This window comes from Apis mellifera, linkage group LG11 (genome assembly GCF_003254395.2).
Source record: "Apis mellifera strain DH4 linkage group LG11, Amel_HAv3.1, whole genome shotgun sequence".
NCBI lineage: Eukaryota > Metazoa > Arthropoda > Insecta > Hymenoptera > Apidae > Apis > Apis mellifera.
The window spans coordinates 13,043,484-13,057,678 of record NC_037648.1 but is presented as its reverse complement, the minus strand read 5'-3'; the positions used below and the strand labels follow the sequence as shown (position 1 = coordinate 13,057,678).

The 14,195-nt window shown below is 38.0% G+C and overlaps 2 protein-coding genes across 4 annotated transcripts in view; one reads left to right on the top strand and one right to left on the bottom strand.

Annotated features, from left to right (window-relative positions):
• Positions 1-11,742, top strand: part of LOC410341 (RNA pseudouridylate synthase domain-containing protein 2) — a 165,411-nt gene extending 153,669 nt beyond the window's left edge. For all 3 annotated transcript variants that reach the window (XM_006566399.3, XM_624653.5, XM_006566401.3), the window contains 3 exons: positions 2,443-2,530; positions 7,718-7,894; positions 8,006-11,742. In XM_006566399.3, coding sequence (XP_006566462.1) covers positions 2,443-2,530; positions 7,718-7,894; positions 8,006-8,782 — 1,042 coding nt within the window. In that variant the 3' untranslated portion in view covers positions 8,783-11,742. The remainder of the gene's footprint in view (positions 1-2,442; positions 2,531-7,717; positions 7,895-8,005) is intronic.
• A 209-nt stretch (positions 11,743-11,951) lies between these two features.
• LOC408367 (NADH dehydrogenase [ubiquinone] flavoprotein 1, mitochondrial) lies at positions 11,952-14,183 on the bottom strand. The gene is made up of 7 exons (XM_391916.7): positions 14,047-14,183; positions 13,796-13,863; positions 13,036-13,704; positions 12,717-12,949; positions 12,442-12,645; positions 12,164-12,358; positions 11,952-12,063 (listed from the first exon to the last, which is right to left on the bottom strand). Exons 1-6 carry the CDS (start codon positions 14,123-14,125, stop codon positions 12,172-12,174), a joined length of 1,440 nt encoding a protein of 479 aa, XP_391916.3. The 5' UTR covers positions 14,126-14,183; the 3' UTR covers positions 11,952-12,063; positions 12,164-12,171.
• Between the last annotated feature and the right edge of the window lie 12 nt (positions 14,184-14,195).

The following is a 14,195-nucleotide window of genomic DNA, read 5'->3' as shown; positions in this document are numbered from 1 at the left end:
TTCGATAACTAGGGAGTAGAAACTTGAGGAGAGATAAGGGACGATTCCTCTTATCTATGGTGGTCGAGTCGAGGGTCGAGTGTCGTTTGTCAGCCAAGCTAAAAACTTTGAATGAGAATATTTGTATAAACGAAATATTCGAAATATCAATTTAACATTTTCCAATCTTTGTAGTGAGATTTAAGAATTTTCATTCCATCAAAGGATCATCGAAGATTATAAAATAATCTATCGCAATAATTTTTGTAAATGTTAAAATTAAAAAAAAAGAAAGAGAAAAATTATCTTGCATTATGTTGTGGAGGATATATTTTTAAAACACGTGATCTCATTTCCCCCCGTTGTTTCCCGGTTCTAGGACAAGGAATCGCGTGATTATTTATAACAAACGGTTTGATCCCGCGTTACGTAAGAGGGCCGGCGCGCACAAGAGGTGGAACGTGCATGAACATTCGATCCGATACGGACATTGTCCTATAGCTAGTTTGTTTTAACGGCCGTCAGCTTCCGTCACGCGTATCCACTGTGACGCTAAATTAAGCGGGGAAAGATAATAAATAAAGGCCGATCTCTCTTCCCTTCTGAAATAAAGCCAAAAGCTTTAGGATCGAGGCGACTTTGACTCCTTCTTCTTCTTCTTCTTCTTATTCGATCGAAGAAAGGAACGATATAACTATAATTCGAGATGGAACAAGTTTCCTCTCCCCTCCCCATTTTCTTGCTTCATTCTTTAACAATAGAATCTTCTCTTCCCTTGAAAAAAATCTGAATGAAATCAATTTCTCCTACTATTTCGTAAACTTTCCAGCAAGTTTTCCAAGTTTGGAGTCCGATTCCGCTCGAATTACACGGTAATCCAGAGATTAAAAACGGCGAGAGGATTAATGGATCGTCTTTTTTCTGGGAAGAATGGACTTTTTAATAAAGAATCCCCTCGATCTGATTAATCATAGATTTCTAAAATTGCAATTATGTATATTTGAATTGCAATTTTATTTCGTTTCCTTTCTCGAAGTAAGGTGGATGCTTCTTCTTTAATATCATTCCAAGATATCTCGAAACAAACACGTTACTCAATCTGCTCCAACTTTTAATCATTTATCGTCGATGGATTCGAAAGTTTTCGAAAGAAACCTCTGCCTTTCTCGATCAAGTAACAATAAAAAGGGAAGAAAGGATTTTTCATCGATCTCGCCTACTTCTTCCTTTTCGATTCAGCATCACGAAATATCTCTTAACCACCTAGCAGGAGTTGCCAAGGATCATCTTTGCCTCGAGAAGCCGCCCTTGGAAATTACTCGAATTGAATTATTCAAAGCCTGTCAGAGAGAGAGAGAGAGGAGGTGGTTCCTTTCTCTCGTAACAATACTTGTCCCCGGCAGAGAGTAGATGGAAACACATTGCGCGATAAAAAGGGGGAAGAGGCGACGAAGAGCAGAAAGCATTGGAAAATTCGCAGAAGGGAAGAGAGAGAGAGAGAGCTAGGTTGGTGGTTCCTTATTGTCTGGAAAGAATGGCGCGCGAGGAGGAGTCGGTGCAGTTTCACGGAATGCATTAGGCAGATGGAACGTGTAATTGGAGTCGCGTAGAAGAGCGCCGGCCACCTGTCGTGTTTCTTCCAGGCATCGTCCTTGTTGCGCGTCCTCCCCCCCTCTTCTTGTCTTTGTCCCATCCAGTTCGCGAGCCGCCATTCTAACCCGTTTAAGGAATCCTCCGCGGCGAAAGGGTTGTGTTCTTCCTCTGTTCTCGAGGAATAATTTGTCTTAGACGGAGAGAATTTCGAATTGTTTTAGTTTTGGGGAGGAATTTTTGTGAGGAGATCATCGTTTCGAGAATTTATAAGAGGAGATGATACGTTTGAAAATGAGAGAACAAGTTGGAGGGAAGAGAAGAAATGGATTGGGAAATAAGAAAGGAAGGTAATGTACGAAAGATCGTTCCCCTTCGTGTTCCCTTTCAGTGATATAATCTTCGATCTTGCTTACTGGGACGATAATTCCTGAGGGAGACTTTTTTCTTTTCTCTTTTTTTCAAAATTATAAAAAGAAAGAAACGAGGGAAGAGGAAGCACCACGATGTTCTAACATCTTCTCCTTCCCCTTGTTATCTCGTTTCTTTAACTTGGCACGAGCTTCGTTTATCCAAATTTATTCTCGTGGAGAGAGAAGGAAAAAGATTACATCTCGAAAATTGATTGACAATTAAAAATTTTTCTCGAGCAACGAAAAGAAGAAATATTTTCCTTTCTACACACCCGTTACATCCTCCCTTTAAAAAAAAAAGAAAGCTACTCCCTGATCCTGAATCCTTGGACGACACACGGATGAAAACGAAGCTTGTGTCTCTATGTGTGCGTGAAAGGATGAGAGAAAGAGATAGAGTGGACGATAGTAGCAAGAGGAACAAAGCCACGTTAAGCTGGTTGCGATTGGTGTGTTGCAGACACGAGGTGCCTGTCACCTCGGAGCCGATCACGGTGATACACATGGACGAGGACGTCGTCGTGGTCAACAAGCCCGCCTCCATCCCTGTAAGTGGTGTACTGCCAGAACTGTACTGCCAAAAAATAAGAATAACAGTAAAAAAGAAAAGAAAATTGTTTTAGAAAAGGGAAACAGGCGCGTGCATGTACTCAACTTATATACATATATATATATATAAGTCATCAAAGGGGTTATTTTTAACCAATCTCTCCCAATCAACTTGCCTGTCTTTTTCAAATTACAAAAGTCTTTTACAAATTACACGTTTCACAGAGAGAGAGAGAGAGAGAGAGAGTGAGAGTGAGAGAGAGAGTCTCGTCGACAACACCATCTTTCAATTTTTAAAATTTCTCGCGACAAAAGAAAAACCACCCCGAGTGTTGCCCACGCCTGTTTCTCTCTATCGCGGCCGATTGTCAACGACGACGACGACGACGATTGTTCGCTAGGCCGGTATTGCGCGGCCCAGGCCGATTATTTTTGGCCCGAAGCCTCCGCCGCGCGATCAATCCGAACGAATCCGCGTTTGTTTGTCGTTCTCTGATCTCGCTCACGGCTGTGCCAGATTATTAAACGCCGCTGGAATACCTTCGCCTAATTTCGCGATATCCCAATCGAACGCTTCTTCTCGAATTTTCGTGAATTTATTTTAATTTATTATCCCTCGATTTAGCGTTTCGATTTCGATTCGATCAGTAAAAGAAAAATCTCGAAAAATACTTGGATCGATCTTATCGGTAAATTTTCATTCCACGAGAGAGAATTTTTAAAAATTATAGATCGAAGAAGAATTGTTTTGAGAGGATGTATTTTAAGCTCGTGGATGGAGTTGTCGTCGTCAATAATTGATGATCGGAGAAGGAAGAGAAAAGAAGAAAAGGAAGCGTTCAATAATCGTCGTCCTCGTGCATATTCACTCGCTCGCTCGTTTCTCTCCTCCTTTCTTTCTCTCTTTCATTACCCGTGTCATGGTAAGTTCCGCTTTTAACTCGCAATTAACCGCACGAAGACAACGCGAGGTGTCTGTTTCTCTGATTTTTCCTTTTTTTTTTTCTTTAATCTCCAGCCTTGTTCGCCTGCCTGCCTGCCTGCCTGCCTGCCTGGCTTTTTACTCGTCGTACAAAACTCGACGGCCTTCGACGTGGCAAAACGTCGCTTATGAATAATCGCGCCGGTATTATATATCGTAATGCATTTTTACGCGCTGACTATTTTTCACTTTAACCTTCCTCCTCCCCGCTTATATATCTTCCTTCCTTCTATTTATCCTTCTCTTCTCTTCCACGCAATCTTTCGCGCCATTGTTGTCTATTAATCCTTTTTAAATGGAAACATTATCGCTTTTTTCCTCCCGTATAATTCAAGCAAAAAATACAATTTATATTCTTTTTTTCCTCTTCTTCGACGATAATATAATTTTATCTCAACCGATCTATGAATCACTGTCGCTCGTTTGAAAAAACACCGATTGTATGATTTATTCGATGAATTTGTATTTATTATTTATCGCGTTTCTTATAAAGTTAATTTGATCTTTCGATCTGATCGTGGTGATTAAGAAAAGAGGGGGAAAGAAAAAAAAAAGAATCACGCGCGATAGTTGATTTTCTTCAATTAATCTCTTCGATCGTACGCGCGATAATTAATTAACGAAGGTACGATCCGTTTGGAATCCCGTGTGTTGGAGATCGTGTAGATCGTCGTAGATAATTGTTCGTGGCTGAAAGAGAGAGAGAGAGAGAGAGAGAGAGAGAGAGAGAGAGAGAGAATGTCATTTGGAGGATCATTAACGATTTCGCAAGCACCCGCTCGACGTAAAAGCGATTCGAAAAGAAAAATGATTACCAACCCGTCCACTTTCTATTCTCTTCTAAATGTCGCTAGATGTCTTGGCCAATCAACGTTTTTCAAATGTTTCGAAACGATACACGGGGAGCTTTAATACATAACTTGAAACTTGAAAAATCTTACGTTTGGAATAGAAAAGATCTGTAATTAAATTTCACGTTACGTTTAATTTACTGTTTGAAATTTTTATTGAATTGAAAAATGGAAAGAAAGTAACTCGAGTTATACATATTCAAAATTTCCAAAGTATCCAAATTTATTTTCGATCGAAGATTACTTGAGTATCGAAAAATAATTTTCTTGAAAAATCTTACGTTTCGAATAGAAAAGATCTATAATTAAATTCCATGTTAATTTACTGTTTGAAATTTTTATTGAATTGAAAAATGGAAAGAAAGGAACTCGAATTACACATATTTTCAAAATTTCCAGAGCATCCAAAAGAACTTATTTTCGATCGAAGATTACTTGAATATCGAAAAATAATTTTCTTGAAAAATCTTACGTTTGGAATAGAAAAGATCTATAATTAAATTCCACGTTAATTTACTGTTTGAAATTTTTATTGAATTGGAAAAATGGAAAGAAAGATCTATAATTAAATTCCACGTTACGCTTAATTTATTATTCTAAAATTTTTATTGAATTGAAAAATGGAAAGAATGGAACTCGAATTATATTTTCAAAATTTCCAGATAATCCAACAAACTTATTTTCGATTTCGAAGATTCGATTATGTATCGAAAAATAATTTTCTTTTAATACCTTGAAACTTGAAAAATCTTACGTTTCGAATAGAAAATATCTATAATTAAATTCCACGTTACGTTTAATTTACTATTCTGAAATTTTTATTGAATTGAAAAATGGAAAGAAAGGAACTCAAGTTATATATATTTTCAAAATTTCCAGAGTATCCAAACTTATTATATTTTCAAAATCTCCAGAGCATCCAACAAACTTTTCGATCGAAGATTACTTGAGTATCAAAAAATAATTTTCTTACAAACTTTCGCTTGATAATGTATATTCAAACTCATGAATGAAAGAGAAAAAAGAAAAGCCTTGTAAAACCTTTGTTTCCAACTTATTTTCCAAACTTATTTTCGATTTCGAAGATTCGATTATGTATCAAAAAATAATTTTCTTTTAATACCTTGAAACTTGAAAAATCTTACGTTTGGAATAGAAAAGATCTATAATTAAATTCCACGTTAATTTACTATTCTGAAATTTTTATTGAATTGAAAAATGGAAAGAAAGGAACTCGAGTTATACATATTTTCAAAATTTCCAGAGTATCCAAACTTATTTTCGATCGAAGATTACTTGAATATCGAAAAAATAATTTTCTTACAAATTTTCGCTCGATAATGTATATTCAAATTCATGAAAGAGAAAAAAGAAAAACCTTGTAAAACCTTTGTTTCCAACTTATTTTCGATTTCGAAGATTATTTGAATATCGAAAAAATAATTTTCTTACAAACTTTCGCTCTATAATGTATATTCAAACTCACGAATGAAAGAGAAAAAAGAAAAACCTTGTAAAACCTTTGTTTCCAACTACTTATTTTCGATCGAAGATTATTTGAGTATCGAAAAAATAATTTTCTTACAAACTTTCGCTCTATAATGTATATTCAAACTCACGAATGAAAGAGAAAAAAGAAAAGCCTTCGTTTCCCAAAAAATCTCTCGGTTCATCGCATCTCGTTTATACACGTGGAGCAAAGCCAGAGGGAAACATTAAACGGCGCTTAATTACCAGCGCGGGAGTTGGGTTAATTACCGCAAAAAACATTTCCGCGGCCGCGAAATGATCATTTAATTACGCGAAACAATAGGTCCAATTTTATTTTTCTTTCCCTCGAAAATTTCGATCATCCCTTACGAATTCAACACGTTTCTCCTCCCCTCCCTTCCTCTCCCTGCTACGCGTTTTATAACGTTGAATTGATGCACTTGCACAGACTCGAGCGCTCATACGTTGTTAAATCGTTATTTCGTGAAAAAGCGAAAAGTGAAGTTTATCATTCGGAAATGAACCTTGTTAAAAGAAATATTCCCTGAGGAAATAACACTAAAACAAAGTTGTACGCGATAAAAGGAAAGGGATATACACGAAATACCTGCAACGCAATCGCCTTAAAAAATTAAGTCCACCGCGAAACCTTCTCTCCGTGATAAAAAATAGTTTGACCTGAAAAATAGGGGAGGAAACTCAATATATATATATATATATATATATTCGACATCCGGGTTTGAGTGGGTCAAATCACAATACATCGATGACAAAGGGTGCAAGAGAGAAGGAGAGAGGGAGGGATGAAGAGCAGGATTATCGGGCAAATCGAGAGGCTGTCAGCAGCGTGTCTTTACGAGCCGCTACTTCCTGTTTACGTACTATTTACACCCCGCTCCATCGACCTATCCTTCCACATTGCTGAAACAAGGTCTTTTCGATTTATTACGCTCTCGATTTTCTTTCTCGTTTCCTTCCAACCTGCGATCTCGTAAAAGGTTAATATGTTATTCGGAAGATTTCAACATCGGATGTTGATTTGGCCAAGTCAACGGTATTGAACGGCTGATTTACGAGTACCAATCTTCGGATGCAATGTGGTACGCGTCAATTGCGGAGAGATCGAAGCCTTTGTTCTTTTCTTAGTCGAGCCGTAACCGTTTGGAATTATTACTAAACCGGCTTCACTGAAATCTTACACCAGTTGAGCTTTGCTCTCGTGTTAATAATCTCACGAATCTTCCAATGGATACAATATAATTATATAATAATCATTTAAATTTCCTTTATCAGGAAGAATTATCCTCCAATCTCCGTAAAACGAAACGCTAGAGAATTAAAGAAGATCCAATGCAACGATTGAAAGTATTCTTCTCATTAGAGCGGCCACTGTGTCCACATTCGATACCATAATGGCGTCGAATTTCGATTTTGCTCGATGAAAATCGTTTCTCTTTTCTTTAATTGACGGAAGTAGATCCTAGATTTTGTATCTAAGGTGATGAAAATCGTTTCTCTTTTCTTTAATTCTTTAATTGACGGAAGTAGATCCTAGGTTTTGTATCTAAGGTATGATGTAGAATTAAAAGGAGTTAAGAGAATTTATGCATAGATATATCGAGATTGTTCCAAGAATGTGGAAAGTTTTAAAGCAAATAAAGATAAATCCATCGCTTCCAGTTCTTCCGCAAATACAATAATACAATAATCCTTGCCCGCTTTTCTCGCACGCCTTCCGTTCGATATTTTTAACCGAACAGAATCCGACCAATTGCACAATCCCCTCTCTAATCATCTCTCTCTTTCTCTCTCTCTTCTGTTTTCTCGGCAAATAAATCTCTCGAACGTTTCGGGTATTGCAGGTGCACCCGTGCGGCAGATACCGGCACAACACGGTCGTCTTCATCCTCGCCAAGGAGTACAACCTGAAGAACTTGAGGACGATACACAGGCTCGACCGACTGACCAGCGGTATCCTCCTCTTCGGCAGAACGCCGAAGAAGGCGAGGCAGATGGAGCACCAAATAAGAAACAGACAGGTTAGTTGTCTCTCCAATCGATAAAGCAAGCCTCCACTTGAAATGTATCTGAAGAAATCATCCAATTTAATTTTCTTTTGAATCAATTTGAAATTTGATTCCAAAATCCAGGTTCACAAGCAGTACGTGTGCCGGGTGGAGGGCGAGTTCCCGGAGGAGGAGGTGGTTTGCTCGGAGCCGATCGAGGTTGTCTCGTACAAGATCGGCGTGTGCAAGATCTCGGAGAAGGGGAAGGACTGCGTGACCCGTTTCAAGCGGCTCAGCTACAACGGCAAGTCGTCCGTTGTCCTGTGCAAGCCTCAGACCGGAAGGATGCACCAGATCCGGGTCCACCTTCAATACCTCGGTTATCCGGTGGTGAACGACCCCCTCTACAACCACGTGGTGTTCGGGCCTGAGAAGGGGAAGGGTGGAAACATCGGGAAGACGGACCAGGAGTTGGTCAGAGACCTGATCAGCATCCACAACGCGGAGAATTGGCTGGGTATGGACGGGGACTCGGAGATGAGTCTGTTCAAGCCGAAGCTGGACATGGAGGATCGCGTCTCGTTGAGCAACGACAAGGACGTTGCCTCCTCGCCCTCCTCCACTCCCGGCCTGGCTGAAGAGGAGCAACAGCAACAGCAACAACAGCAACAGCAGGAACAACAATCGTCGAAGGTGACGGTCGGCACGCAGACGGGATCCGAGCCGCCCGACTCCAGCTTCACGAACGACAAGATGACCGTTGACCCGCACTGCTACGAGTGCAAAGTGAAGTACAGAGACCCGAAACCATCCGACCTGGTCATGTATCTGCACGCGTGGCGCTATTGCGGGCCGGGGTGGGAGTACGAGACCCCGCTACCCGCCTGGGCGGCCAGCGACTGGGCCGAGGAGGAGCGATAGTCGAGGGGACTAGGGACCCAGGGAGAGAGAGAGAGAAACAGCAGCAGACGACGCCCCTTTTTTGATATCCTTACCCCGTGCCTTCCATCCGCCATCGAGCGATCTCGACCATCGTACACACATGTATACCCATCCCACATCGCTGGACTCGCGCGTGAATATTAAATTAGGGAGACCTAGGGCCTGGTTGGAGACCTTCGAGTTGGTAGCGCCTCGCCTGCGACCAGATATTTCGAGGATGTTTTCGTTTTCGTAGAATATAATAGATCTCTTGATCTCACGATGATTGTTGGACGAATGGCGGGTTCATTCGAGATGTTTAATAGGATAATAAAACGTGAAGGAAAGGATGATGATGATTGAGTGAAGCTTTGGCCTGGTACGGATCGATGAAACGATGAAACTGATCGGTTCTGTAAACGTCACTGCCGCACGAGAGAAGATTGATGCAACCGGAATGGATCGTTATCGTGTTCCTGATTTATGATAAGGAAAATTTATTTTCTTTGATTTTTTCTTTGATTGGAGAGTATCTTAAGAACTATTCCTATTCTCCTTAATTAGAATCCGTTTTCTTTCCATCGAAAAATTCAATTTCTTATTCTCCTGATCTATGATCATCATCCATCCATTTATCCTTTCACGAGTAAAGATCTGATTCGATAATTCATCCTCGAGAGAGGCGCGGGCTGACGTAGAGCAAAACTGCAATAGAGACGAGTCTATTTTTATGGCTGATTATATATATACGGGAAACTAAATAGTGGCGCGGGTCCAGCAAGCATAGGTCTCCAACAATAAGCGTGATCTTGCTTAGAAGGATCATGCCAAAGAGCGCGAGCGCGTGTCCGGCGAGCGAGAGAGCGTGTGTGATTGTGTGCGCCTGAAAGATAACGCGTGAATGAGAGAGAGAGAAAAGAGAGATACTTATTTGAAATCATATCGTGTACGTGTACCTTGTTTTTTACGCGCGTCGAATGAAGACCGCGTCCAAATGGCAGGACTTGCAACAAGTACAATCGAGCGAGTGAAATAACGAGATTAACGTCGTACATTATTTTGCTACGAGTCACGTTTGTCTCCTCTAGCGGGGCTATACATAGGCTTTTAATCGCGTGCTCAGGAGGTCCGAGAGAGGTGATGATGAAAATGTGATCTTCGGGATCTTCTGGTCATTCTGGAAGAATGATGAACAACGTTGATGAGCCAAAGATGAAGCTTTTTTTTTTTAATCGTCTTATTCTTTTTTTGTATACCTTCGTGTGATTTGTATCTTTTCGTCGATGAGACTGTAAAAATCTTGTTCCTCTTTTTCTTGCTTCTAAAAGACTTGTTTGTCTTTTTGTTGAAATATATTTGAAATATATTTGGTCGATTTTCTTTTTTTTTTCAACTTGAATTTCTTATCATCTGATTTTCTTTGGTATCTTTGGCTCATTGAATAGGGATACCATATAGAATGGATATTTTGAAGCGAATTTTTAAGGGTTATAAAATATGTGATTTTTAAGGACTTATTATCCGATTTGTAATCTTGTAAATTACGTTCTCTTGGAGAAAGTTCAATAAAATTAAACGCGTAAAGTCGATTCCTCTTCAGGGAACATGATTTACTATTGGAAGTTTAATGACATCGTCAAGAAGGGAACAAAAAAACCATCTTTTATACGAAAGCTTTGTAATAATCGCCAGCTAATAAAAAAATAAATTAATCAAAAAAGGATGAAACCGAATGAGAAGATGTTAAAAAGATATATATAAAAATTCTCATTCAATTCACCTCCCCAGATTCTCGTGAGCAAGAGGCAAAACAAAAATCGATGAAACAGAGATTTTTAGATAAATAGAGATAGGAGGGAGATAACGTAACAACGGACCTATCATAAAAGACAGTGTGTGCGCTTACTAACTCACCGGAATAGCTTGCAAAGAAATATGAGATAAAAGAAAAGAAAAGGAAAAAAAAGGAAAAAAAAAAAAAAATTAAAAATAAAAAATTAAAAAAAAAAAAAATAATAAGAAAAACAAGCTATCCCGATATTGTAACGGCTAGCTTAATTTTATTTAAGTAAAGTAAAAAAGAAGAAAGAATTAATTATCGATGATATATTGAATGAAAGGGAGGACAAAAAGGTAGAGAAATGAGGAACTTCAAAAGACAGTCCCGATTTTGAGACACAAAAGGAAAGAGAGAGGGAGAGAGAGGGAGAGAGAGGGAGAGAGCGAAAGGACAAGAGAGAATGAGTGAGAGAATGTGAGAGAGAGAGAGAGAAAGAATATCGGTCTGTAAATCAAGCGAGCGCTTTTGTATGTATATACATATATATATATTGTATATTGTATACGCACATTGTACCGTAATCCGAGCGACATTATTATCTGTATCCGTAGTCAGCGGAAACATTAGAGCTAGAAAACTTTTTTCTTGTATAATGAACGAATAAATGCAACGTATCGTTCGGTATACACGTCGTGTGCCAATGTCCTTTTTATTTTTCGATTTTTATCTCGTCTCGCAACGGTTCCCCCTCTTCTGCGCGCATTCTTTGGCTTTTTTTCGATATAAAATGTATTTAAAAATATTAAATATCTTGCTTTCTGAAAATATTCAATTCATAAAGAATATATATATTTTGACGCAAAAAAAAAAAATGTTAAATATGATTATTTGAAATTGAAATATACGGAATGATTCAATCATTCTTGACATTATCATTTTGAATAAATTAAAAAGAAAATCGAAAACTACAATTGAATCATTCTGTACATTTTGTTAAAAACTTATAGGTAACGAATAATTATTAATTTTATCACATTAACGTTATAATTTGATACTTGCTATAACTCGTTAGATTCCCAATGAGAATGGAAATCACTTGTAACGATGTTCGAAACGGAGCTTGAAGCTGTTACTTTCTTGAATTCCGATATCGTTGAAATAAAATGCAATTCTCTTCAAATATTTTTTTTATTTTAATTTTAATTTAATTAATCGTCGATATATCCCTTTTGTGTTATAAAGGTATTGTAAAATGTTTAGTTTCCATTGGAAAACGAATTCTTTACGATTGTGGAATTATTTTTCTTCGCATTTTAGACTTTTTAGATATAAAAAGAATTTAAATTATTTTAAAAATGTGACTTCTGCTTCTACATTAATACAGACAAATTACATTTTTCTATATCATTTTTATTTACCGGACCATCAAAAGAGAAACAAAGTCCAGCAGAATTACATAAGAAATTCAACTATACTGCACCTCGGTTTCACCTTACATACACTGTAAATAAATATATCTTACAAGTATAAATATATCTACACTTTGTTCAGTCATTTGTTTAACAATTATTGGAACGTTCAATGGCTTCTAGTCTCTATACCTTTATCTTTAATTTGATATAGCTTGTTTGTGTTGTGCAATGCGTGCTTCTATTTCCGGTCTAAAATGCCTGATCAATCCTTGAACTGGCCACGCCGCGCCATCCGCCAAAGCACAGATAGTGTGCATTTCAATCTGTTTGGTCAACTCCCAAAGCATATCTATTTCGTGTACTTCTGCTTGTCCCTGAACAAATCTAAACACATATTTGTTCCACGATTTTAAAATCTACAGTTTAATCGCTTCAATATAAAATAAAAAGAAGTAAAAGTTGCATACCTTCTCATTATTTTGTACATCCAACTTATTCCTTCGCGACACGGAGTACATTGACCGCACGATTCGTGCTTATAAAAGCTGATCAAACGCGCGATAGCTTTGATAATATCGGTCTGTTTGTTCATTACAATTACAGCTGCAGTACCGAAAGAAGTCTGTACTCTGACAAGATCGTCGAAATCCAACAACACTGTATCGCATACACTACAAAATTGTTAATTTTGAATTAAAAAATTGTTAAACTTTGTAATTAATTAATAAATATAACTAAATACCTTTTCGGAATAACAGGAGTGGAAGATCCACCGGGGATTACACCCAATAAATTATCCCATCCACCAATTACTCCACCAGCGTGTCTTTCAATGAGTTCTTTCAAAGGAATGGACATTTCTTCTTCCACGGTGCAAGGATTGTTCACGTGTCCCGAGATATTAAATAATTTTGTACCATGATTACGTGGACGACCAAATGACGCAAACCACGCTCCGCCTCGTCTGCAAATAGTCTATATGTCGAAATTTTAATTTTAGAATTAAAATTTTATACGTATATGTATTTTCTAATAATGCTAAGAATATATCGAATACGTACAGGAGCTACTGCGACGGTTTCAACATTTGTAACAGTGGTGGGGCATCCAAATAATCCAACATCAGCTGGAAAAGGAGGCTTTAATCTAGGTTTTCCTTGTTTTCCTTCGATAGATTCAATCAGAGCAGTTTCTTCTCCACAAATGTATGCACCTGCTCCTCTTTGTACAAAGATGTCAAAATCGTAACCAGAACCACAGGCATTTTTTCCAATCAAACCAGCTTGGTAAGCTTCTGCAATGGCAACTTGCATATTTGATGCTTCATTATAGAATTCACCACGAATATAGATATACGCAGCACACGCTCCCATCGCACGACCAGCAATTAAGCAACCTTCCACAAGTTTATGTGGATCGTGACGAAGGATTTCACGATCTTTACAAGTACCAGGTTCACCCTCATCGCCGTTAACTACCAAATATTTTGGTCTTCCATCAGAGGGTTTGTTCATAAAAGACCATTTCATTCCAGATGGAAATCCTGCACCTCCGCGTCCTCTCAAACCAGATACTTTGATTTCATTGATGATCCAGTCTGCACCTTTTTCTACAATTTCCTTAGTTTTATACCAATCTCCTCTTTTCAGAGCACCTTTTAACCTCCAATCGTGTCTGCCATACAAATTTGTAAAGATGCGATCTTGATCAGCCAGAGGACCACCTCTTTTCTAAAAAAAAAAGAAAAAGAAACATTGGTACTATATTTATGTCACAATATCGTAAAATATAACGAGTTATTAAAAAAGAAATAAATCATACTTTTCCTTCTAGCGCGGCATCGGCAAATGTTCTTTGTTGCTGACTGTTCAACAACGACCCAAGGAAACCTTAAAATCAAACGAATTACTTTAATTATATAACCTCGTTTCTACGCAAAATGTTTAAATTTTTTTAAAGTATGAAAAACATCGACACATCAACATTCTATACACCGTGATTACATTACAAACGTCACAAACATCCTGAATATGATTCAAAATGAAACAAAATAACATCTTAAAATAACTTACCCAATTGTTTCCTCGGGACTTGAAAACAACGTACAATGGCACCAGCCATTTTGCCGTTTGCGAACTCTGTGAAGTTCATGATATCGACCTGAGTATCTAGAAAATTATACTATAGTCATCTTGTGGCACATTTAGAAAGTAAACTATTA

Bases quoted from the DNA above. Each gene is read 5' to 3' on its own strand.
- LOC408367 (XM_391916.7), bottom strand. From the start codon at position 14,125: ATGAACTTCACAGAGTTCGCAAACGGCAAAATGGCTGGTGCCATTGTA. The intron at 12,950-13,035 runs GTACGTATTCGA...TTCGACATATAG, and splicing joins AAACCGTCGCAGTAGCTCCT to ACTATTTGCAGACGAGGCGG. The intron at 12,646-12,716 runs GTATTTAGTTAT...ACAATTTTGTAG, and splicing joins ACTCCTGTTATTCCGAAAAG to TGTATGCGATACAGTGTTGT.